Genomic DNA, 26,743 nt, shown 5'->3' on the forward strand with positions numbered 1-26,743 from the left:
GTGACCCCCAACAAAGACATAATAGGTGAGGATAGAGAAGACGTTAACAGGCTGAACAAAGGGGAAGCAAACTGTCATATTATACAGTGTGTGTGTGTGTGTGTGAGAGGGGAGTTGATTATGACGAGGGTGTACCCGGCGATAATAACAGTCCATCCCTATGTTTGAGAAGTTTTCATTTCCACCCTCTGCAGCTCCACAAAGGCTCTCATGCATGTGGACAGAGTGGAAATAAAGTGTAAAAACGTTCTTGCTCACACAGAAAGGCCGCCCTCGTCTTTGCACCGTTTATATCGCCCAGAAGAATAACCACTTGATATACATGGACAGTTTTAATTCTATACAAATATATTTGGGTTTGGGTTGGGTGGGGGGGGGGTGTCATAGGAAAAAAAAAGATAGATGCAAGAATATAATTTGATGAACATAATGACACCACTGCCAAGCCTCCACCACCTACTGCACAGTCTGTGTCCTCGTCACAGAGGAAGAGCAGGGCCAGAGTCGCTCGTTACAAATCGACTGAGGACATATCAGCTGTGAGAACATCAGGGATTATTATTAGAGTGACCCTTGAGATTATCATTAACCGTGGTAATACTATCATATTCATAACATGGGAGGGAGGGGGGGGGGGGGGGGGGGAGAGAGGGGCGAAGACAAACAGAGCGTGAGTGAATGGCTTCATGGCAGATGAGATGCATGAAAACAACCAGACAAAAAAAAAGCAAAAAAAAAAAAAAAGCTAAGCATTTCTCCTTTTTTATTTTTCCACAAATAAACAAGAGTGCAGCACTGAAACAGGCATGGAGGAAGAGACATAAAGAAACAGAGAAAAGATGGCAGGGATGAGGCAGAGAGAGAAACAGAGAGACAGAAGAAAACAACAGTAGCATCTCTAGCTGTTATGTTTGCGTTTGAGCGCCTCCATCAGGTCGACCTTCAGAGCATCCTGCTTTGACTTGTCAGCCAGAGTCTGCACACTCCTGTGTGGAGGAGACACCAAAAAACAAGGTGAGAAAAGTCAGTGGGAGCAAAAAAGAAAAAAAAAAAAAATCAAACAAGAAAACATCAAAGGGCTCGAAAAAGTTTCTCCAGTGAGACAGAAACACTCGGGCTGTAGGAAATTTATTAGTAACAATTCAAGTCTTCCTCTCTGTGGGGAGACCTTTTTATGTCTCACCACAGAGAGATTTCATATGGTTATGACAACATGTTAGCTGTTTACACACTGCACACATAACCACCCGTTAAAGTCAGTTGTCGTCATGCAGTTGCAGCTTTATTATGACCCTGACAAATTTATATTTTACACTCACCGAACACCAAACCTCTTCAACTGCTCTTTAAAGTAAATACCTAAATGAGCCAATCACATCACAGCAAAGTTGGAATATTTTATAAACCCCTGATCTACCTGCACAACCATCTCTAGGGTTTACAGAGAATAATGAAAAACTAAGAGATAAATAAGACAATTCACAGACTGTTTTGAGGTGACAGGAAGACAACAGTAATTCAAATAACTACTCATTATGACCAAAGTATGCAGAGGAGCATCTCGGAACACACCACAGTCTACCCGAGTACTATTACTGGCAAAGTCCATCCCTTTATAACCACAGTGTACCCATCTTCTGGTGGCTGCTTCCAGCAGAATAACACACCATGTTGCAAAGCTCAAATCATCGCACAATACGTACACAGTCACCAGATCTCAATACAATAGAGCTCCTATAGGTCGTGGTGGTCACATCATGTATGTGCAGCCAGCAAATCTGCAGCAACTGTGTGATGCAATCATGTCAACATGGACCATGCCACAAGACTTCAAGCAAAAAAGTGGTGTCCTACCCAGCAGTAGCAAGGTGCGCCTAATAAAGCCTCCGGGTGAGTGTATGTGAACATATCCACTTATTCTGCCTTCTTCTGAAGATGCCACCCCGTTAATCATCCATTTCCTGTTTTCTTTACAGTGCTGTGCTTTCACACACAGTGTTTTCAGTGCTACACGCTGAGTAAACACGGCATCTTAGAAAAACCTTATTAGGGCAGCAAAGTGCAAAACAACACCCGGGTGAGTCATTTGAATACTCTGACTTGGTTAGTATGCTACTCTGTCAGAAATCAGCTGTTGAACACAAAGATAAACAAAACTTGCAATACAGCCTTTTGATCTTCAACACTACACGATCATTCAAACTTCTAACAGTGCACATACGTAAACAATTTGAGGGGGGAAAAGGTGCTTTAATTTTTTTTCTGTACATATCTTCATTTCCCTTTGAATGTCAGCCTTCACTCTTAACAGCCTGTTCCTGTTTTTACATTTGCTGCTCTACTTCCCCATGAAACCTCTTTCACTGCTGTTCCATCCGTTCAAAGACTAACTCTCCCAGCAAATAATGATTAACAGAAACTGTAAGGATCAATTGTCAGTGTTATTGAGGTTATGTCATAAACCTTAAGACAAAGATAGACACACCCACATAGACAAACTTCTCCATGCTAGGTTGTACCTTTGACCCCTTCTCAATGGAGGTCTGTCGCTGGGTGAGCACCTGTGACAGCTCCTTTTGGAGCTGCCAGTACTTTTGATTGTCACGCAAAGACTCAATAGATCTGGAGCACAGAGGGGAGAGGCAGCAAGGGAGGAGAGGTGACAGAGGGATTAAAGAGGAGGAGAGACACTGATAGTGGAAATGTGGTACAAAGGGCAGCAACAAAAAAAAGGACAGGAGCAGTTGAGGAAAGGACTGAAATGTTCGAAGCAGTTGTGACAGAACTGTATTGAGTGACTGTGTTTTTTAACAATGAAACACCCATCTCCACGGTGACGCCGTTTAAGTTTAGTACTAATTCAGGACAATGCACAACAAAAACAGTTTATGAAAAAACGCTATGTTGATTCCACATATTTTGTGGACTTGAATGTCGCCTACTTTGTAGACAGGCTACTGTAAGCACCATGTTGTTGTGGAAAATGATTAATCTACTGTGAAATGAACTGAAAGCATGTACCACGTAGCCAATGTTTGTGGATTATGAAGAATCGATTTGAAGAATGAAGAACAAGATTTGTTTTGCAGCCGTTTTTTGCGGCCAATAAACAAATGGATCTTGTGTCCTTGGAATAACTGCATCAGCGAGGAATATTTTGTGGCACCAGCAGTTCCTCTGTGGGCACCGAGAGTTTCACTAACCTGGCTGTCAAAAGGTCTCTACAATCTGTTGAGTCCTGAGCTGCATCAGCTGCTAATGATGATGGCTTAAAAACGTTCAAGGAGTTTGTGACGTAATCGGGTTTGTTCTACACACGGTCAAACCCGCAAGCAGCAGGCAAACGGCTGATTTACACTTGTGCAGTGAATCTTTGCCTACAACATCACGATTGGCCTTCATTCTAGTGTGTTTTGCGAATTACCTTGTGGTCATGTCCAAGTGTTTTATGCGATAGTAATAAACGAAAAAATTGAACTTTTCTGTCTTCTGGGTCTCTGCTCTTTGTTGTGATCAGTGATTGTCCTCTATATTGAGACTATGATTATTATTCCTTATAAAGAGACAATTATTATTCTCTTACTGATAAATTCAAACACTGGGGCAAAAAAAAAATGCATAGGAGGAATGCAGTAGGCCAATCTCAATAGTTTCAGGATGCTTCAATGCAGCATGTAGTTACATTACCAGAAAGATGCACATCAAATTATGGCGGATGTTACATTGTGGGTTTTCAGAGGGATCTTCGGTTATATCACACGTACGAAAGTATAAAGCCCCTGTAAGCCACTCATTGAAATTGGGGTGAAACACAGCTAAACCTCAGTTACCCACAGTGTTGGTGATTTGAACCACACTTTGGAGCAGTGCTTCCAAAGATCTGCAATTTATAAGCTTGACACAGCGTCAGTATCGAGCATCCATCTCTAGGCACAGGGAAGGAGCAGGTGTAGTGAAAAGAAGACGAAATGCAGCTGAGACGAGGGGCAGCAAAAGCAGACTCAAATAATCAGATACAGGGTCGAGACTGAAACACAGGAGGTGAGACAACATCTGTCGTCTGAGCTGCTGACTGGAAGTGCTGTGGAAGAAAACATGATCCCATGATGTAGAGAGCTAATGCAGCAGTACCTCAGGCCGTTGACGATGTCCTTGGTCTTCCCAAAGTAGATTTCATTCAGTGTGGAGCGGATCTTATTCTCCATATCCTAGAAAAACAATATGAATGCATTATAACTGCTAGTTCTATTCTTCTATTTGATTCTTAAAAGCTTGACTTCGTGAACATGGAGTTGTGTGACAGCGATGTAAAGTATGACAGGTTTTGTAATGTCCTGTGTAGCGAAGGGATTTTCCTCTGCTGAATGTGAAAAAACAGTAAATCAAGAGTGAAGAATGAAGCACTCACCACCACTGTGACTGTGGCTTACTGTCTATGATGCATGTTAAGGATTTTACTTGTGAACTGCTTATGCAAAAAAAAAAAAAAAAAAAGTCCCCAAAAATATTCCCGCAGAACCTGTTACATGCAAATATACAAAGATATCACAATCGAGATGTCACGAAACTGAAACTGAATCTTATCCATCAACACTACAAAATTTCACACAGCTGCAACAAAGCCATGGCCATTTCAAACCACTTTTTACACTTGTACTCCCTGTATATGCACCCAACACAGGACTCCTATGATTCACTTTCTATCAGCAATGTGAAGTAGCACTGTGGTATGCTAATGCAAAGGCTTCCTCTTAGTCGGTTTCATAACCACTTTTGCGCCGTTTTAAGTCTTTACTTGAACAGCAGTAAGACTGGCAATTGCAAAAAGAGGCATTGCAAGAGAGCAAAACACAAGTAAGCTGCTGGATTAGCTTGTTTATCACATGACTTTTGAAGTCATGCAGAGTCCTGCATAGGAGACTGATTCAGGAGAAACACACTGCAGTCATTTTACGGCTTTTAGCAGTATCGCTGCTTCAGACAAGGAGAGGGAAGGAAATTAAGTCGACGGTTTTACTGACTTCAACGAGGCGGCCGATGTTAGCGATGTGGGGTGAGGACTCTCCAACCGTCTCGTCTTTCTCCATCTGTTTAAAAAACGGAGAAAAAAAAGAGATACCACGTTCAGTTAATTAATTCATCCCTATACCATGAGAGGACCAATCAGCCGTTTAGTTCAACACGCTACCTGTCTTGTAAGGCTGCCGCCGAGGTTCATGGTACCGGAGCCAGTTTTCGTTGTCTGGAGCCACAGCATGACAGTGGAGGTGAGTTTGTAGTGAGCGGTACGGCCACTGGACTTCTCCTGTTTGCAAAAACAGAGGCAACAAGCAATTATGCAAAACATGACAACATGTTACCATCCAGAAAAGATAATGGTGCATGTTTGTGAAGCTCTGCTGTGCGTGTGGCACATGGAGCTGAGCGAGGAAAGACAACTACTCGAGCTGCTGTCAACCCGGTCCATTACCGTAAGTGCACTAAAAGCTTAGTTTTAACCCTAAACTCCAGACAGTCATGCAAAAGCATCTTCAATCTGGCAACAGTGTCCTGGATGCTAGAAGCTCTCCTGGCTGACAATGGTACAGCTGCTAAATATCAAACAAGCCTGTAAAATATCAAACAGCTTCATTCATCTGCTTCTCACCTGCACCTCCACCACATGAATGGAGTCCCAGCACCCTTTGATCTTCTTGGATCCATCTCCAGCCTTCTTAATGAGAATAACTCCTGCAAAGCCGTGATCCAAATCCCAGAGGTACACGGAGGAAACCCCACCTTCAAAGTACCTGAATAACACAGACATCAGATGTCACAAGAGGCTGAAACTGACAGGTTATCAAACACTCCACATTAGATTTCTTCTCTGGCACTTACAGGTCTCTGTACTGATCGAAGGCATTGTTTGCCTCAACCTCGAGTTTCCTCAGGCGGGCTGAAGGCATTGCACCGTCTTCAATGGGAGGTTCATACTTATTACTCCACGGGGATCTGAGGAATGAAACATTCAGATTTTAGACAGAGGTATATATTAAATTTAGCTGTTAGAAACATACTTGTGATACTAGTGTTTAAAAGTGAAAACAGTGACCTGCTTGAAGTGAAACCTTAAGCTTGCATTACACAAGCAAAGGTCCAAACATCAAAGGAGGTTAAGTTCACGGTCCTCATATAGGTGAAGCATAAGTTAAAGTATGAAGACATTTTTTTAAAAATTCATTTTATACTTAATTTGATCTTTCTCTCAATGCCCATGATACCGTCATGAACCTCTATCAAATGGGTTGCTGTTACATTGACTTTACATGGTGCAAATTTGTCAAATATTTTGAAAAAATTATAATAAATCAGGCTTAATTCTTGAATTTTTATGTATTAAGCTTTAAATCTAAAACAGAGCTAAATAATCTGCTGGTTTTATTACGATTTTTTTATTAAGACAAACTGAAAAATGTGCGTTCTTGGAAACATGGACATTTTGTTGCCTTTTAGCGTGACAGACAAAAACTGAAATTTCATTTGTTCTACCTCAGCACTATACTGATTATAACAGACACTGCCTGGCAAAAACAAAACATCAGAACCCGGAGATACCTGAGCAAATGGATAAGAGCCTTGGGAAGAGAGAGGCTCAGGGTGGATGGGAAATAATTTTCATGTGTGGATTGGCCACCACAGAGTCCAGACTTTAACCCCACTGAGAATATTTTGGTTGTGGTAGAGACGATTTTACGCAGTAGTCTGACTCTTCCACCATGATCAAAAGATCTTGGTGAAGAAATGAATGAAACTCTGGATAGAAATATCTTCTGACATTGCTTAAGCTCAACAATCACAGCGAACTTGTGCCACCATTAAAGCTAAAGGCAGCCCAACAAAATATCCCCATTTTTACCCCACAGTCTGCAGCGTATGTTCCTTTGAGTGGGCTAAAATCCAGCTATGACCGCTACCTGTAGGAGTCGCCGTCTCGGTTGTAATCACAGAGCAGATAGTCTTTCCCCACCACTTTGTCTCGTGCGATCTTTAGGGGCTGGTCCACAGAGGAGAGGAGGTCCTCACACAGACTGGGCACCTGGATGCAAACATGGGGAGAAAAAGCTCAGTACATGACCACAGATGATTAATTACAGCAGCTGCAGAGCATCTAAACCCCTCAAACATTTCATAAAGTCTGTTCCGTATGACGTGAGAGTACTCAAGAGACATGAAAGGGTGTTTTGGTAAAATTAGCCTTCCTAGAACAGATACCAGCTTGGAGAGAAGAAAAAAAAAAAATCACTGATACGTGGAGGAACAGTCTAACAAAACACAGAGGATCACGTCATGTGATCTTCTCATTGTAGATGAAAACATACTTTTAAGTTCTCATCTTTCGCTCACATTCCAGTTTCACCCCATAAGCAGAGGTTACTGAGAGGAGACGGAATAAAATATCATTGGGAAACATAATATCTGCAGGATAAGGGGGTACAAATTAGTTCTCACAGACTGACATGGAGTCCCTTTGCTATGCGTTCCTGCATCAGCGCATAGACACAAAGGAGCGCCTGTTACCCAGGCCAAAAAAAAAGCCCCATACCCCTGAACAAACACACACACACAAACACACGCACGCACACACACCTGGCAGCCTAGACTGGCTGAGACAAGCCAAACAAGGGTGGACAAAATCCAGTGGGAAGAGCATGTAGTGGTGAGGGTGGGGGGTGGTCAGAGAGGAGAAGAGGAGGCGGAAAGAGAGAGGTGATTTCAGATGATTACGTGGAAGAGTTGGCGAAGGGACTGAGCCTAAAGGTGCCTGGCAGCAGAAGTGATGGACAGCTGTGATAATAATCACTAACAACCAGCCACAGTGGTCATAGGGTAAGGAAAGAACAGATGTCCGGGTGGGTGGGGGAGAAGGGTTAAAGGTGAGAGAAGAGGAAGTTGAGCAGGTGGGGAGTCTGGCTGAAAGGGTACGGATATACCCACAAAAATAAGGTGCAATGCAAACAGAGGCACAAGTGTGATTTGATTTGTGTCCAGTTATAACCTGTCAGCTTTAGCTGAGACTGTTGTTAAAATGCGCCGAGTAACTCGACCAACTTCAAATACAGAAAACTGCAGGGGGGGGAAGTAATAACTATCACACAAGCAGAAGTTTTTCCTCTTTGGTGTGGCTACTTCCACTCTGAACAAATATGATTAAACCCTTTTTAAAATGCTGAAAATAGTATCAGTTACCCAGATAATACAGTGGTGTGCAGCAAAACTCACTTGTATAATATGAAAATAAATACCACATATAGAGATATGCAAATACTTTAAGACATGCGATTATTTGAAAGACCTTTTCCCAAATCAGACCGACTGACATTTTATGGTAGCTTGATAAAACAAATCCATAATAAATTGTTATTAGCACATTACTAATACTACTATTTATATTCACCAGCCATTTTATTAGGCATAGCCTGGGTTGGACCCTCTTTTGCCTTCCGAAGTCCTTTAATACTTCGTGGCAGAGATTCAACAAGGTGCTGGAAACATATCCTCAGAGATTTTCATCCATACTGACACGACAGCAGTTGACGTGATAGGTGCTGCTTATTTCTTGTGTGTATGTCCATGATGCAAATCTCCTTTTCCACCACATCCCATAGCTGCTCTATTCTTGGACTGAGATCTGATGACTGCAGAGGCCATTTGAATACAGAGCACTCATTGTTATGTTGAAGAAACCAGTCTGAGATGATCTGAGCTCAGTTCCATGGTGTTCTATGTAGCTGGAAGCAGCCATGAGACGATGGGTAAAATGTGGTTATGAAAGGATGGACAAGGTTGGACAGGAAAAATTCTCAGTTAGGCTGTAATTTAAACAACGATCAGTTGGTACAAAGGGGCCTTAAATATGCCAAGATAAACCCCCACACTATTACACCACCACCGACAGCCTGAACTGTTGATACAATGCAGCAAGGGTCCAAGCTTTTATGTTGTTGCAGGAAGTCTGACCCTAACATCTGAATGTTGAAGCAGAAATCAACATTCTTCAGAGCAAGAAATGTTTATCTAGTCTTGTATTGTTAAACTTTGGTGAGCCTGTGTGAACTGTAGCCTCAGTTTCCTGTTCTTAGCTGACAATTAGCACCCAGTGTGGTCTTCTGCTGCTGTAGGTTTAAAAAAAAAAAAAAAACAAAAAAAAAAAAAACATTACACACACCACACACACACACACACAAAAAAAAAAAAAATCAGAGCTCCTCTGCAAACCCTTGTTGTAATGAGTAGCTATTTAAGTTCCTAAAGCAGTCTCTTCTCTGACGACTGGAATCAACAAAGTGTCCGTGTAAATAGCTGCTTAGACAGCTGCGTTAACAGGCAGTTGTGGTGTACCTAACTAATTATTCAACCTTAGAAGTAAAAGTTATCTAAAGTTTAATAAGTGACTTGTCCATTCATGGGAAATTTTTAGACTAAATACAGAGACACTCTGGAGAAGAACAGATTTCACTCTCAGTTGTGAATCAGACAGTAACTCACCAGGTCAATGAGGTCACTGAGGTTCTTCTCGATCTGCTGAGGAGGCAGACGCCTCATCAGGTCCAGAGCACAATCCAGCTGCTGGTCATTCTGAAAAACAACCAGCAGAGACAACGGCTTACTGCACTGTAACATTAGATCACAGTTAAAAAATGAATTCAAAACAAAATGTTTGTGCTATAGAGAATAAACAAGACACAGATTGTGTGGGGTTTTTTTAACATTAAACTAACATTGGTGGTCTGCGGGCTTCTCTTGGTCACCACTGAAGAGAGCTAAGTTGTTCCACGAAACTGAAGTGAAACTGAGTGTTAAAACTATGAAAAGTGTCCACTGCAGCGACCGTCTGTACTGCTCATGACGTAGTTTTTCATCGCCTAGATTTCTGCACTCTCTTTTCGAGCGGAGCTCTGCTGTCACTCTTCCCCCTTCTGGCCGACTTTTCAACTAATCTGACCAACGCAAAGCATCATCAGTGCCAAACTAACTGCTGGTTTCTTCAAGGACTGCATCCAAGCATGTTACGTTTCTGCATGTTGCAGATTTGGTACTGTAAGTTCACCACAGCTAACCTTTTACATTTGTTTATTTATAAGGAACCCCATTAGCTTCCACAACAGTGGTTGCTAGTCTTCCTGGGGCCCAAACCAAGTGAAAGGACATTTACAGTATTTGTCTTTTTCTGTGCCAAAAGCACAGCTACTAACAGTTAAAGAGGAAAACTTAGATTTTACAGGCAGTGCTGACTGGAAGGATCACCTGAACTCTTCCTGTAACTTCATCTCTTCCCACAGACACCGAGGCAAGTTTGAATTCCTGACATGGTCTTTGTTTTCTGGATGATACACTTTAGCAGCCTGTGTTAACCAAAGTCCGCGGGTTTGTAACACAGAATTTCTTTGAAGGAAATAAACTTAAAAAAAAAAAAACCCAAAAAAACCCAACATACTCAATCTGTCATCTTAAGATCAGCTAACACCTCTTCATGCACTGCAGATTCATCTCAATAATATATTCACGAGAATGGGTTTCTGAATGTCCAACAATGGCGTGCAGGGATGACACATTGCTCCAAAAGCAGATGCTCATGTTAAATAGGGCCAACAAATTATTCAGGGGCCAAAAGGTCAAAAGTTTCAGACAGTTTTTTTTTTTCTATTTGTAGCTGTGCATCATTAAGAAGAGAATAGCATTGTCTTAAAGCACACAGCCTCCATTCATCTGCTGTTAAATCCTTCTGTTTGTGGGGGACAGCCAATCAGAAGAAAGTGAGATGAGCCAAAACAGGTAAATGGCGAATACAAGTCTAATATTGGGGGTTGGGGGAAAAAAGCAGGTTCCATTTAATAAAGAAATGCTCTGCTGTGGTAATTAAAATGTTACTTAAAAGCACAACTTAAAAAAAATGAATCAGCTCTGCAAACTTACAGAGACTCACATTAACTGAGTAGCTGTATTACGCAGAGAAGTATAAATACGCACCCTCATGCTTGAGTAAACAAAGCAACCACACTGTACCCTCATCAGTGTCTCCACCACAGCACGGTAATAAAAGTCCTGCTACATTCTGTACACGGGTACGACTGCAGTTGCCGTGCAGGAAACCCTCACACCCTTGCAGGAAAACCTTTTCCCACACTGCTAGAATACAGACACACAACTTTCCAGCTCAGTAGACTGAACATCTCTCATGATTTGTCATGTGAGCACCTTGCAGAGAGTTGTGAAAAGAAAAGCTTCATTTAGGGTTAGGGGTTATAGTTACAGCACCTCAGTGCACAAGCTTGAAAGTTATCTAGGCTGTGTGGTGGTTCAAGGGTTCGTGTTTGGTTGATTAGTTTCATGTAGGAACAAAGGAGGGGAAGCCTGGTTAAAGAATCATCATCATGGGGCAACAGGAAGTGTGGTAGGGTAGCATTTAAAGGTCAGGTCCACCCTTATCATTCGAGTCAAACTTTTACTTTAGGGTTTAGGTAAAGAGACAGTGCAGTACAGTTTTTATTTGGAATTAACTGCTTACGGGTAATTCAGTTTTTAAGACTCAGCTGTTTACTATACATCTTATGTAGGAACTTCTCCGCTTCTGCAGACTGGGATGTGTTGGGAGACCAAAGGTAAAGCTAGCTGCTTGGACTTTGAATTTTGCCACAGATGAAACTTTCACACATTCAAGTTCTGGCAGGACAGAAACTTTCTAATCCAGTTCCTGCCACACACATACAGATATTCAATGACAAAATCCCTCCCCACCCACCTCCAAACGACCATTATCAACTTTGTCTGAATCACACAAGCTGACAGATTTATGCGACAATAAAATAAGGTGAACAATCGAAGCCTTGAAAACCTGCACTGATGAAGCCGTCGTGATCAAAGGATCTTCATCTTTTCGCCTGATAAGCGTACAACTACGCTTTGCATCTACACTTCTTCCAAACTCCTAAGGTTTTCTCTTTTCCCCAACCTTGTAATTGGAACCTTTGATTAAGTACTGCAGAGTGAGCCTGCGATGCAATCAATCCCCCACCAAGCTGAGTCAGACAGATGCCTCTCATCTCTCTGTCAATCTGGCTTGTAAGACGATGGCTACAACTTCACAGTAAGGTTAAATCAATACACAGCCTAAAGGTACATTTAGTAGAATGATCAAAAACAGTGCACAGTAGCCATTATCTGCAGAACCAAAGGCACCAAAATCAATTTAGTGTCTTTACTACAGTCCGAACTGAAGTGGACTCATTTCGACTACAGTGTGAAGCAGCAGATCCAGTTGTATTAGCAATAACACATGTTGTTACCTTTATATGTTCCTTTAAAAAAGAAAAGAAAACAATGAAACCTGAAACAACATCTTGGTCGTGCATCAGGTTTAGGATTAGGGAAATGGAAACCACTACAGTTATCTTTCACCAAGCAAACCATTCAGAACTAAATTAAGAACATGGTGATAACCACAGAGCACTGACATAACATAGCTTTTACCCCCAGGGGGTTTTCTGCCTTAACTATGCAGCGAACAGCAGGATGTTGGAGAAGAGCAGTGGATGGACCGGCCACAACATGAAACTCTGGGGAATGTGCCGGAATTTTTTTTTAAGTGTGTGATAATAAAAAGGACCAAACATGTTTTTCAAGCTTCTCCATAGAAGGTACTGGCTTTGTCGCAAACACTTCCAGCCTGGCTTTATCAGACAATGATCAATGTTTTGACTGCCACTCAGCAATCTAGCTAAACATGTTTCATAATGCCTACTTAAAATCCATTAACATATATGGATTTACTTTACAATTCCTCGATCCTGACATCCATTACAAACAAAAACGTGCTTATGATATGTGTTTGGCGGCCAGAAAACACTGAACATGAAGCGAAAGAGGCTTCTAGAGGTGAGACAATCTAATATCACCACTCAAGTAAAGCCTTAAGAGAGTAAACCTAATAATCCATTACTCATTGCTCCTCAATCCATCCATAAATATTTTTCCTTAAGGTCGACCCGAACGTAACAGAATTTTTTAACGCAGATTTTCCCAGGCCACTTTGTCTCCTCCGAGATGATTTCTGCCTCGTTTCACGTTTCTCTCAACTGAAGGTTCCATCAGACACCTGTGCTTCTTGACACTGTGTTTAACAGCGCTCCTGTCTCCATGTAAACACTAGCTCAGACCAACAAGCCTCAGGGTCAGGGGGGAACGGCGAGGCTGGGCCCGGCAGGATGGATGAGGTGAGGAAGAGGAGAGTAGGCGACTGTGGAAGAAAACCAGCTGCTGTTCCCATTTTTCGAATGCTTTTATAAACAGTGTAAGACAGAGCAAGCCCATTTTACAAGTGGTCAAGTCAAGCATATATATATATATATATATATATATATATATATATATATATATATATATATATATATGATAAGCACAAATACGGGTCCAGTTAAAGCAAGCCTACTGCTATATGGGCTGAAAACGTAGGAGAATGAGCCAAAATAAGGAATAAGTAAACAGTGAGTGCTGTGTTGGTATGGATTGTTTGGACTGGGTGTAATAGCCTCCTCCAGAGAAACCATTAGCTCAGTCAAGATCAAACTTATAAGGCTGGGAAAATCAGGCTGACAGCTTGTCATGGTTAGGAATAGGAGGAGCGAGCGGTCTTATTTTAGCTACAGGCATCCCGGCGCTTGGCTATTTTAGCCTGTGTGTAAGTGTATGTGCACAGGCGTGTGTGCGTGTGTCAGTGTGTTATATTAGGACCCTTCGCCATTACTATTAACCAACTTGTGTTAAATCCAAAACATCCTGTGCTAACTTTATGCCTACGGGGCATGTAGCCCGGCTAGCTATGAGCTAACTAGCAGGAAGAAACAGCAGTTAGCTTAACCACGAAGCTAATTCATTCTCATCCGGTAGTTCAGCGCAAGTTTTGCCAGCAGTGCAAGTTAAATATGCGTCGATGATTTATATCATCTGCTGCTCCTCTCCGGTTACTACCGTGCGCCTCTAGCCAGCGCTAGCTTAGCTTAGCACCCCCCTCCCTCCAGTTAGCAGCCCCGTCCCCGTCTCTCCCAGCAGCCTGAACGCGGCCCTTACCATGTCTGCGGCGGTCTCAGCTGGGCAGGAGAGAGCACGACTTCACCGATGAGTGTACACCCTAACTTTACTATGGTTTAACAGGTCGCTCCTTTTGTCTCTTGTTGCTTTGATGTTTTTTGAGAGCCGTGATGAAGATGTTTTGTTCGCGTCTCCCTCTCTGAACCCAGCCCTGTCAGCGAAATTCACTTCCTCAACCGGGCTACAGGAAGGAGGCTGCAGTCACAAAAACAGGCCCCGGTTGCATGTCCGGGTCACTCTGGCCTTTCTCTGCAGCAGCCAATAGCGAAGGAGCAAGAAAGGCATTGCCAAGTATGGAAAGAGAGGAGTGGTGTAGTAAATGTGCTGTCAGAGATGGCAGCAGAGGGGGAGTTAAAAAATAAACCCCCAAAACACGGAGACTGCAGGCGGCGGCAAGTTTAACGTATACAGTGTCTCATGAACAAGAAAGCAGATCTTAATTTCTATTTTTCTGTGAGTTATTATGAACTACTTTCTCACTTTTATTTTTGTGCAATTAATCTTAAGTGGTAAGAGCAATTTTATATGTTTTTAAATTAAGTTATATTTTTAAATATTTAATAGTAGTTATTATAAAATAAAATCACTCCTAACTTGTTTTTGTTTTCATGTCATTTGTCTTATTTTATTGCCCTTTGTTCAGTTTAATATAATCTGAATGTTTCTTCAAGTGCATGATAGTGATGGAAGTTAATATATATCTATATGTATGGTAATCGGTTAGTTATTAATGCTAAGGGCACTGCTGTAAAGGCAAGCTGATCACCTTTGATAATTATTACTTGTAAAACTGAGAGTTACCGTACTATGCAGAAGTCTCGAGCCACCCATAATTTCTCTATATTTTGCTGGGAAAATTAAAAATATATGCAGCTATTCATTGAAACTGAGTTTCAGCTTATATACTGATACAGTATATAAGGCAAAAACTGAGTTTGTGCTCTTCTGACGAGCTTGAAAGTCAATATTTGGTATGACCAACTTTATATTTCAGCACAGTCTGAACTCTCTTAGGCAAGCTTTCTTGTTATTTCTTTAAGCAGTCTTCAGGGATAGTTCTCGGGGCTTCTTGAAGGACATTCAACTCAGTGTGTTTGGAGTAATTGTCATACAGAAAAGTCTATACTGTATATACTCACAACAGCCTGAACCCAAAATTTCAAATTTGGATTTATCACCCCTTCAGACCTACTGCCACTGATTTTCAGTCCAGTTCTTGTATAATTAGTCATACTGCAACCCTTTGTCCCTGTTTCCCTTCCTTAAGACAGCCACGCTTCCACTAAGACCATTTCTGATGAGGCTTCAGTGAACAGTAGATGGATCCAGTGAAGGGCCAGACGCATCGCTCTTATTTCTTTTTTGTTTTTGTTTCTTTATGTGTGACAAGCTGCTAGCAACAAAGTGCCTAAAGATGTAATTTAAAATCAGTACTTTGCTAAGTTGTCTGTTGTCTGTAGACACAATACTGGTTCGTCCCAGTGTTGTGTCTTCGGAATCATTCAAGCATAAGAGTCCTTCCCTTATGCTTGAATGATTCATAGGTCAGTGATAAGTGGCTTAACAAAGAAAATAAACATCACCCTGAAAAAACTAGACTGAAAATGAGTGAAAAAGCAGCCAGTGTCCAAAGAAAAACTTTGAAAGACCTTCAGAAAGCCTGGAGAGCTATTGGTCAAGAACACTTTAAAAAATGTATAAGAAAGTCTGTGTCTCCAAGGAAACAAAATATAAAGAAACCGGGGGCGGGTCAAGACTTTTGCGTATAATGACATTATGCCAACTAGGTTCTCCCCCTAGAAAGAAGCTGCGTACATCCTATTTTGTTTGCAAATTAGAAACCTGCCTGCAAACTTCACTAACATCTGTATATTACTGAGTGTTTGGAACAGCTCCACTTCCAGCATAAACAATCAGTGTTACACACAGGGTGTTTCTGAGAAAATAAAATAAGAAAAAAGGCTAAATTCTTACTTAACACATAGCATATTTAATCACACGGGCAACCAATTTCAGTGGCAACTTTGTTTATTTCTTTTAATTGTGGTTGCATTAAACTGAAAACCCTGGCCTGCACACATCTGATGTGCAACACTTTGTGAATGCATGCAGAATTTCCTGCACACATATGCGTTTGGGCGAGATGACTAATCAACTAATCAAAGTGGAAGTTTTAAGGTAAGGTCAAATATAACCCAGAAAAAATGTCTTCATCATTTACAGATGTCTCAGTGATTACTCAGAGGTTAATAATTTGGACTGTTTACATCATAGCAAATATGCTGCAACATGAAGCCGGATACAAACTCTTAGTAACATTTTCTCAAATACAGTGTTTGTGTCTAACTGAATGATTAAGAAATCAAAAAGTCAAAGGTAAAATGTAGTTATATAGCACTTTTGAAACAACAGAGCTGATCAAAGTGCTGCACTTTAAAAGTATATAGTATTTATATAGATAAACTACAATAATATCCATAAAATTTGAGCACAATACCCAACATTAAAAGACAATAGAATAAAAAATAATAATAAATTGCATTTGTCTAAAAGAATGTCACACTGGAGCCCAATGCCAAGGAGAACAAATGCATTTCTAATAACACCTTAAATGTGTTTACTGTCTGAGCTGTGTGGATTTTGAGAGGTATTGTATAGACCTGGTGCTGTTGCTGCAAAAGCTCGATCACCTCTCTGTTTTAAGTTTGCATAGGAGGAACTGGTTAGACGACGTCTGAGCTCTTATAATTGTGTGAATGTGAAGCAGCTCTGACAGATACAAAGATGCCAGTCCATTTAAAGCTTTAAATGTGAGTAATAAAATATAAAAATCAATTCCAATGAAGGGAGCCAATGAAGAAATGGCAGGCCCAGTGTGCTGGGTTCAAGTTTTTTAATACCAGTATAAGGTGAGCTGGTGAATTCTGGACTAACTGAAGGATATATGATTGTTGTATACCAAAATCCAGGGAATTACAGTAGTCCAGGCGGGAAGTGATTAAAAAGCACGAATAACCTTTTCCAGGTCCTTCTGTGGGAGATAAGGCTTTACCTCAGGCATGAAGCTAACTTTAGTGACAGCCCTTATTGTAGATCAATTAATAAAACAAAACAAAAACCACGCCAAGTAATTACAATTTAAAGTTGTAATTTTAATTTCATAAAAGCTAAAAAGAAGAAAACGCATGAAAAGATAAAGGAAAGTGAATGGCAAAAGCCGGAATACTGACGTGTTATTACCGGACAACACATACACTGAAGGAGCCGTGAAGGAATGAGTCATGTGACTTCATGCTTTTCTCGCGAGATCTTCCTGACTGCAGAAAACATGGCAGACGAACACGCGCGGAAGTGGGACCGCTGCCTTGCTGACACAGCGGTGAAAACAGGTTAATTTCTTTTTATACACGCAGTGTAATTGTTTGCTGCTCTTATTAAACACTTGGCTGTGTGTGAAACCTGGAGAATAAGGCGCACTACAGGTCAGAGCCGAGCGAGAAGTCATTTTAGCTGGACCTTAGTGTGACACTAAGGTCAAAGTTGTCTGCTGTACAGATGAAACTTACGGTAATATTTGTTAACTCTGTAGTATTATATCATAAAAAAGCAGACATAGCCACGAGGTGGAAGTTATTACCTGTGTTTGAGTGGGAAAGTGTGCGAAGTCACGCCCTAAAGCAGATTAATTTATCTGTTTTTGGACTCTCTTGATCTACCTGCCCTTTCTCCACTACTTGCAGCCTTAATCAGTATCTTACAGCGATTATAAGGACCGAATAATTTATTTTAGTTATAAAACCAAGCAATGTCTGCAGTTGCAGAAGGGATATACAAACTAATAAAAACTAATAAAAATGTTTTAAATGAAATGAAATTAAAACAACCTAAAACAATTCTGCGAACCTGGGAAATAACTAACTAAAATAAAACAAAACAAAAACGAAGCGGCAATATCCTTATTTATATTACTTGTTAGTTTACTTAAACAAAACTTCTCACAGCTTTCCTGACGAGGCTTTGATGGATCAGTTTATTGAGACTCTGGGTGTCTACAACACTGTCAGTCAACAACTTACAGAAAGTGTATTTTTTTTATGTAATTCCTGCACTGATTTTCTGCTATACACTAATAATAATTTTTTTTAAATTAAATTAAAAAAATAACAGGAAAAATAATAAAAACAAAACTGACACAAGAATGCCTGCTCTGGAAACTGAGAGTAAACTTAAAGAAAAAACAAAAGGACATTTTTAAAAAGAACCTGTTAAAATACCAAGTTTTTTTTATGGTCATTCTGTCAGATAACAACCAAATAACAATTTTGTTTGGTTTATTTGGTTTTGTAAATGCTAGTTAACAATCTATCAGTGTCTTTTTTTCACACCTTAAATATCTATTTATATGACAATAACATAGTTGTTTATCACAGTTAATCTAAGTACAGGTTTGTGACATCAGTGTCTGTATACAAACATTTAAAGTTGTAATCTGTAGGGAGCAGATAACATTTATTTTTTGTATATACGTTTGATATAAATCTTAATATGAACACCTCATTTCTTTGCCTCTGTGTTTTTTGCATGTACACCTGGTTTATTGCACTGCTGTTTTTTGTTGTTTTTTATTTTTCCGTTGTGGAGGTCAGGCTATATGGGCTCTGTTCTATTTTTTAATTTATTTTCTCCGCTGCTTTGCTAAGACTACTGTAATCTGCGCTTTACGTCAGGCTCGCTGAAAAGAAGAGGTGTAGTCAGGTGACCTTTGAACTAGTTTTACTGGTTTTTATTCATTTTTTGAACTTGAATCTTTATTCACACCAGGCATTCATTTGGCAGTTAAAGTTTACGCAAAAATCAAAAACAGATGTTTTAAGAATTTCATATTTGTAGTGTAAAGATGTTTGTAAAGATTTTTTTTTCATTTTTCTTTTTTTGAACGAAGAAAAATGTTGGCATGCAGTTCAGAGTAAAAAGGGGGAAAAGTCTCATTTTTAGTTCACTGTTTTGCGAGCTAATTGTTAAAACAATTTTATGTAATTTTGTTTAATATTATTTATTTTAATTAGATAAATTTAGCCCATTATTAGCAGGAAGTGAAGCACTGAGAGAAGAGCGTGAATGAGCAAGTCTTTCTTCTACTTGTTGACTTAACAAAAGCTTCATTTTTCACCATTATCTCTTTGATATTTAATATCCATAAATGTCATGGCAAAATAACAATACACAGTATTGAACAGTTTGCAGCAGACAGGCTTAAATTGCCAGAACCATCAGTTATGCAACAACACAAGCAGGGATTTCTTTCACAGTGAGAGCATTATTGAAATTTATAGATGTTTTACTTTCTTCGCTGGGCTCTGGCCCTCAGTGAAAGTCACTGCTGGTGAACCACCAGTGAGTTACAGTGAGCACACCGCCATGGGGTCTTCTGTGGTATCCTGTTCAGTGTTGGTCCAGCACTAAAACACTTAGACTGGCAAAACATCTGTTCAAAGATACACCTAATGACGTCAGTCTTAGCACAATAAAATGTGTAATCTTGCTGGGAGGAAAACATCTGCATCGTGGCACTGCTTCGTGCTCAGTGGAGCAAATTGCCAGCTGTGCCAAGGTGTGTCTGGTAGCCAGAGAAACACTGCAGTACATGCTCTGCTCAGGGGGTTGTTAAAAAAATAGCTTAGCTGATCCTACATTTATATTCATTCAAGCTTATGTGTTTATCCTATCCTTGATGTGTTAAGAACTCCCAGGATTTTAATAAAGCGAGACATAATGCTATTTTTTTTCTCACAGCTTCAGAATATTTAGATAATCTGTTGCATGATTTAAAATAATGTTTGCTTCAAAATAAAAGTAGAGAGTGGGAACTGTGACTCAAAATGTAGCTAAAGATCACATTTTTCTTACAGCTGTGATGAAAACAAGTTGAATAAATCAAGCTCTTTTTATAAAGGGACTGAGTTTCATGTAGAGTGGTGTTAAGAAAAGAGCCGTCATCCTCTTCATAGTCAGGAAAAACGGTGTTTACCGGACATGAAGTATTTAATTTGAGGAACTTGTAAACAATGCTAATGAGAACAGCCATTAATAGTGAATATTCATGTCATTTCTAGAAACACTATCACATTGTTGGAACAAGAAGACTTATGTGTGCATGCAGCTATTTAAAAGTGATTCAGCATAAATACATTTTATAAATGCTTCATTTCAAACTAAACCCCTAAATATCCAACCGATGCTTATTTTGCCAGGGGTGCTTTTGTGTTCCCTACCACTACATTTTGCATACTTAAAAAAAAAAAATGTTTGTCTGTCTTCTGATCCATAAAGGTTGGTTAAAACTTTATATAATAGACTGCTCATGGTTGGTGCCTCAACACATGTCCGTGCACCCTCAGCTTTAGCTGTTAAAGACGCGAGTCCGCACCGTTGCAGTTTAAGAGGCGCTACTTTAGCCCCGTTCTCACTGATTGAGACGGGCTGTAACTGTGGTTGTTAAGATTTCAACTGTGCATTTCCAAGCTGCTGTTTTTCTGAACTCGTCTCCCAAAGAAGGTTTTATGTAATTATGGTACATCTAGATATGGCCACAATGACACAGATTCAACCATAAATGAGCCACAGCTTCACCTTTTTTAACCAGAAAGAGCAGATACAGCTGTGCTGACAACCAGCAGCTGTGCACTCTCCAAGATTGGTCTTTTTAGAAAGAGTGTTGAGTAAGAAAAGCGTCAAACTGTTCCTGCTTTCTGTTGTATTTACAGAGCACTTTACTATTATAACCGGACTGCTTGGGTCAGCGGGAATGCAAAAACTATTATATGCGTATAAAGTATTGTGCAGGACGGCAAAACTATTACAGAAAAAAATTCACTCAGCAATCCTTCAGGAGCTCTTGGGTATTTTTTCCCTCTAGGTGTCGACTTGTTTGTAGAGCCTTATTTTCATTGTTGCATCATCTGTAGTTTAAGGTCTTCGGTCGTCTGTCACACACTTCTAAGATTATTTGCATTTTTTCCATGAATCCATGAATCTGAATATGAACAAGACTTGCGAGTCCACAGTCTTGCTTGCTAACGCTGAGACAGTCTTTTGTCTGTCCTGGCTGTCTATCCAATAGTTGTTTTAAATATTCCAGTTGTAATCCGAGTGGTAGACTTTGCTAACACTGTCATGTGAACCAGATGAATGTGGGAATCTGTGTCTCACTTCTTGCTGCAGAATGCATCTCCTGTGCAAACAGATTTCCTCCCGACTTTGTTTACGCCGGGCTATTTGGAACTGCGCGTCTCATTTTGGGCGAGTTTGATTCAAAGACGTCTGCTTTCTGCGTTATGTTTAAATCGACTAATTCATGTTTGCACGTTTGTCTAGTGATGCCAGGCTGTGCTATCCCTAAACGCACCCCACCAGCCAGGCTGAAAGCTGGAAACACAAGTGGTCTGTCCAGAGTAGAGCTGCAGAATAAAAAGAAAATATTGTTACAATTTCACATTGTTATGACCTTGTCATGTTTGGCAGAGTAATTTCTTTAGTTAAAGCAGAGCAGATCCTCAACAGTGGCCTCTGTCCAAACACACTGAATCATCATTAGTTCTAAAAGGAAACTATGCACTCAAAATCATCTTAAAATTGCAGTGTTGCAATGCAACAATATTTGCCAGGGGTATACGACTCGAGTTGTAATTGAACTAAATTCAGTAAATCGGGGTAATTAAAAGTGACTTATTGATACCATTTGCAGAAAATACTTCAGCTAATGATTAAATGAATAGCAACCCAATTAACAGGCTCTGGACTTGATTTGCTGGCAAAGCACGTGGAGTATTTTCAGCCCTGTGGGTTGTGTATTTCATTCTTCTCCAGCACAAATGTTTTTGTTATAATCCACCCCTCCTTTGGAGATGTCAAGACAAAAGGAAAGATGCCAAAATGAGATGCTGATCTGCCCTCAGTTTCTGCCAGTGCTTTTACTGTATTACAGTCAGTGGAAAATCAAGAGGCTTCAAAATATGCTCTGGCTGGAGAGCAAAGGAAGACTGTGGCTGTAATAGACGGCAAATCTTAACTTCATCTAAATCTTTGCTTGAAATGGAAGCAGAAGGAATGATTTATTGTTGATGTGTGCTGATAAAGAGGATGAGCAAAGTCTTTTGTGGTCTTGTTTGACATTTGTAAGCTGTGTAATGGGGAACAGTCTTAGGGTTCTGGTTCAGCCGCACCGGTCATGCTGCATAGCTCTCTGAATCCAATTAGGAGTCGGAGGGGCCCAAATGGCTGTTTTTATGTGCTTTCTGTGCTGGCTGGCCTGCTGTTGGGTGTGGTGTGGCCTGCAGCGAGGTGAAGTTAAACGCACAAACACATTCCTCCTCAAGATCCCACTCTGGACTCAGGAGTTCGAGCAACTTTTGGCAATCTCTCTGCACACCCACTGACCTCTCACCTCTCCTGCTCTCTGCGTTTCTCCTCTTTGGATTGGTTCCCCCTCTCCTAAACCCCTTTTACGCTTTGCTTTCTTTCTAAGTTGTTTTCTGTGTTTTCTTTTTTCTTTCCTCCCCTTTATTCCTGTCTTTTGCTCATTAGTTTAGTCTTGCTAAGTGGCGCTACCTTCCAACTTCTGCACCAAATATTCGCTCATTACAGCCGACCAGATTTTTAGCTGGCCAGTTTTCACGCTGGATGGGAGATGATCACATTACCTCAGTAATAAAGTCAAATCAATAGGAGGTAGTTTAATAAAACCACTAATAATTCTCTCTCTTTGCAGTAACGGGCCTCGGTGTTGGCATTGTGTTCTCGCTCATTGTCTTTAAACGTAAGTATTATTTCAGAAAACCCTCCTTTTCCTTTCTTTTCTTTTCTTTTCTTTTCTTTTCTTAGTAAGCCATCCAACAGGGATTATTTTTCTCCGCTAGGTCGCGCGTGGCCTTTGTCATTTGGTTCAGGCTTGGGACTGGGCATGGGCTACAGCAACTGCCAGCATGACTTTAGGTCACCATATCTGATTCATGGTCGCATGGTTAAGGTAAGCGCACAGTGTAATTTTCATTGTTTATCAGAGGTCTGTGACACACGATCACATCATGCTGCATGACTCCTCTGTGTTCATTTTTCAGGACCAGTAATGAAGGACTGAAGATGACGAGGGCTTTCTCATCTGTTTATTGTAATGCTTGTTTTTTGGGGGGATTGAGTTTTTTGGGGGTTTTTTTGCTGCACTGGTATTAATCTGCAATGATGCCCACACTGTGTTTATAAAACATTAAATATATATTTAATAAAGTCATTGTGGGAAAAAGCTTTGTCTCCTCGGTTTTTCTGTGCGAATGTTCGAGAAGAATGAAGTGTGGTTTGGGGGTGGGAGGTAATTTTGTGTGTTAATGAGCTGGGAGACTCGAGCTCCTGCTGTTTTGGAATGAGGGCCAGGTTCAGCATCTGCAGCCCTCTCGGAGAGTGGGAGGATGAAAAGTTGTGCAGAATGGTGAAATAAAGGGGATCAACTGTTAGATGAACAAACCCGAGCACTGACAGGAGAAAAATCGGAAAGAAGCTATGTTTGCATTCACATATCAGCCGCTAGTTTATGTCATGGATGCCTATATCTCTTTCTGATATCGAGAAGAAAGAAACCCAGTCTGGTTTTTATTCATAGTAGACCAAACAGGCTGCGGCCTGCTGTGGAGCCCTGTTTTGGGTTGCTTGCTATGACTGTGACAGTTTTCATCAGAGATTAGGAGAAAACATACTGGGAGGAATCTCTTCTATCCTGTGTATTCATTGGCTGCATGTCTGCTTGGCGAGATTGTTGTGAGTGTGATTGATCACTAATGTGTGGTTTTGCGGGCTGCTGGGAGAGAAGAGAAATTGTTTGTGTGAGCGTGTGCACATGCACACGTTTATCCAGCCCCCTGGTGAAGCAGAATCTGAGGAATGCAGAGAAATGCCATTTCTAGACTGGAGCTTATTACTAACAGGTGAGTTCTGCACTTTGCACGTCTGAACACAACACATGCCGTACACTTTCACATCAAAGAAAATACTGCTGCATGCACTCTCTATTACACACGCTCATATTTTCCCTCTTCATCACAGTAACGGTTTTCCCGGCACATACATTCCTGCACACAATGGAATCATATTCATTCCCCAAGCGTTCAAAGGCCTGTTTCTTCAGAGCTGGTGTGCTGCAATGCATCAGGCACAGAGTAAGCCTGTCAGAAATTAAGCCGTGTTACTCATCCCCTGTCCATTAAAATATTTGTTTGTAAGTGAAGCATGAAACCGATAGGGGGGCTGATGAACGCATGCCAAGCTGAACACCTGTGAGCAAAGGTGCAGTGGTCGGTAGAAGTGCAGGAACAGGATGCCAGTGCGTGTGTGGGAACTGGAGGGGGAGGTGAGTGGTGACCCAGCTGAGGTGTAATAAAGCAGCCAAAACCCAAAGGCTATACGTGTCTCAACGTTCTCCATGATGAACCATAATTACAAGACCAGTAACACTACCTAATACCAACTACTCATCTAATGGCTAAAATTGTCAATGCTTGCAAATTTCTGCCACAAAGTACAAGACCAGATCCAGATGTGCCATGCATGTGCTCGGGCAAGACTCCAGCTTGGAGTTGCCGTGGAAAATGTTAGCATGATGTTACCAGAGGTGATAAGGTAAAGAGGAGTGAAGTACACATTTAGTTTACGTTTTCCTTTTAGCAGATTTTATACATAAAACAAGACTAATGGACCTATTTCCATGTAGTTACCACAGCTTGGCTCAGTTACTTAAGTAAAAGTAGTAACACTAAACCCCAGGACACTCTATTATTAGTAAATTAGAGAGGAAAAAGATCGTCCCATAAGTGCTATGCTGTGTTAATTTATTCATTTCACTAAAACATTTGTACATTAATTTATGTCTTGTTATGACAGATTGTAAATTGAATTTAATTGAAGTATGCGTTCAAAATATTACTTTTAAAGGTATAACTCATAAATTTTTAACCTTATAATGTTATGACGGCAGCAATCAATAATAAAGTAAAAGCGTACACGCATCTTAAATTGCACTTCTTACTCATTAGTTAAACCTGTATAATTCTTAATAACGATCATCTGGCACAGTTTTATTCACATGCATGGCTGCTTAATTAGTTACACGTGTTAAACTGCCTATTAACCCAAATATTAAGCGTGAAGTTCAAACATCGTCGAGCATCAGAACAGAGAAGAAGGATGGAATTGTTGCCAGACATTCTGGTCTGAATATTTCAGAAACTGCTGATCTGCTGGGATTTTCTCACACAGCCATCTGATGATGGTTTGAACAGAGGAAATATCCGTTCAGCATCAGCTGTCTGAGTAAAAATGCCTCGATTATATCAAAGGAGAATGACCAGACTGCTTCAAACTGATATGAAAGCATACTGTTGCTTACTCAAACAATCAACTCAGCTAAGGTATACAGAAGAGCTGCTACAGCAGCAGAAGACCACACCAGAGGACACATCTGTTAGCTAAGAACAGAAAATTTAGGCTACAGTTCTCACAGGTGTCACCACAACTGGGAAACAGAAAATTTGCAGATCAACATCTCTGGATTTCTCCTGCGACAACCAGATGGTAGGATCAGATGTGGTAATAATAAACAACATGAATGCATGGATTCAAACTTGCTTGTATCAGTGGTTCGGGTTGGTGGTATAGTGGTGTAAGCATGTGGAGGAGATTTTCCCGGCACACTTTGGGCTGCCTCAGCACCAAACTGAACATCCTTTAAACACCACAGCCTACCTGAGTATAGTTTCTGACCACATCCAACCCTTTATGACCACAAAGTATCCATCTTCTAGTGGCTGCTTAATTTCAGCAGGATAACATACTGTCACCATCACACCTCAAACACCTTGCACCTTTGGGAGTGTTTGTATTGAGAGATTCATATGATGGATGTGCAGCAACTGTGTGATGCTGTTAATATGGACCAAAATCTCTGAGGATTTTTTCTGGCACTTTGTTCCGTTTATGCCAGAAAGAATTAAGGCATTTCTGTGGCAAAAGGGTAAATCTAATAAAGTGTCCAGTGATTGTATTTCAACACTGTGTGTGTGCATGTTGTATATTTTCACAACGGATTCCCCACTGAATGTATATATTTTGGTTCCTGTCAGTGGTTTAGACCAAGAGAAGACACTGACATCTATCAGTATCTCACTTTGGGTATGGACTACACCAAAGGCCGAACTCCAAGCTTGTCCCCTTATGTTTCCGTTTTAAATTAGTTTTGAACGGAGTCCAATCACAAGTCAGGAGAACCGGAGAGCATAATGCATTTCAGCAACTGCTCATGAGTCTGTCAGTGGTTTCACTCCAAAGTGGAGCCTGAAATAAATCAAACCCTCTGAGCTTCTGGTTAGTAACCAGCTATTGTCATTTCATCATCCCGAAGTTTTTTTTTAGTGGTTTAGGGGGAATAAAGGCGAACACAGCAGGGGCTTCACATCTGTTTACCAGTTATATTTCATCAGACATTGTGTTGTTAATGTTTCAATTTTCCAAACATATGTTATCAAAGCAATGCCAGATGTGTGTGCGTGACTTGAAATATGCCCTGTATGTGTAATAT

At 40.6% G+C, this 26,743-nt stretch overlaps 2 protein-coding genes across 3 annotated transcripts; one reads left to right on the forward strand and one right to left on the reverse strand.

Moving 5' to 3' along the window:
- Positions 1-699: 699 nt before the first annotated feature.
- On the reverse strand, positions 700-14,333 carry capzb (capping actin protein of muscle Z-line subunit beta). 2 transcript variants are annotated; one of them, XM_080891040.1, is made up of 10 exons: positions 14,104-14,333; positions 9,526-9,615; positions 6,954-7,075; positions 5,878-5,991; positions 5,648-5,789; positions 5,189-5,305; positions 5,022-5,087; positions 4,132-4,208; positions 2,520-2,622; positions 700-986 (listed from the first exon to the last, which is right to left on the reverse strand). In XM_080891040.1, exons 1-10 carry the CDS (start codon positions 14,104-14,106, stop codon positions 966-968), a joined length of 855 nt encoding a protein of 284 aa, XP_080747166.1. In that variant the 5' UTR covers positions 14,107-14,333; the 3' UTR covers positions 700-965. The 2 variants fall into 2 exon arrangements, with proteins under 2 accessions (XP_080747166.1, XP_080747167.1); XM_080891041.1 differs by lacking the exon at positions 2,520-2,622 and having other exon boundaries at positions 14,104-14,331.
- A 3,065-nt stretch (positions 14,334-17,398) lies between these two features.
- Positions 17,399-23,422, forward strand: LOC308402021 (MICOS complex subunit Mic10-like; the record flags this gene model as incomplete). The annotated part of the gene is made up of 4 exons (XM_080890544.1): positions 17,399-17,513; positions 22,892-22,939; positions 23,040-23,149; positions 23,241-23,422. 4 exons carry the CDS (start codon positions 17,399-17,401, stop codon positions 23,247-23,249), a joined length of 282 nt encoding a protein of 93 aa, XP_080746670.1. The 3' UTR covers positions 23,250-23,422.
- Positions 23,423-26,743: the final 3,321 nt, after the last annotated feature.

The sequence above is a fragment of the Rhamphochromis sp. 'chilingali' genome, assembly GCF_963969265.1.
Source record: "Rhamphochromis sp. 'chilingali' genome assembly, chromosome: 9".
NCBI classification, from domain to species: Eukaryota; Metazoa; Chordata; class Actinopteri; order Cichliformes; family Cichlidae; genus Rhamphochromis; species Rhamphochromis sp. 'chilingali'.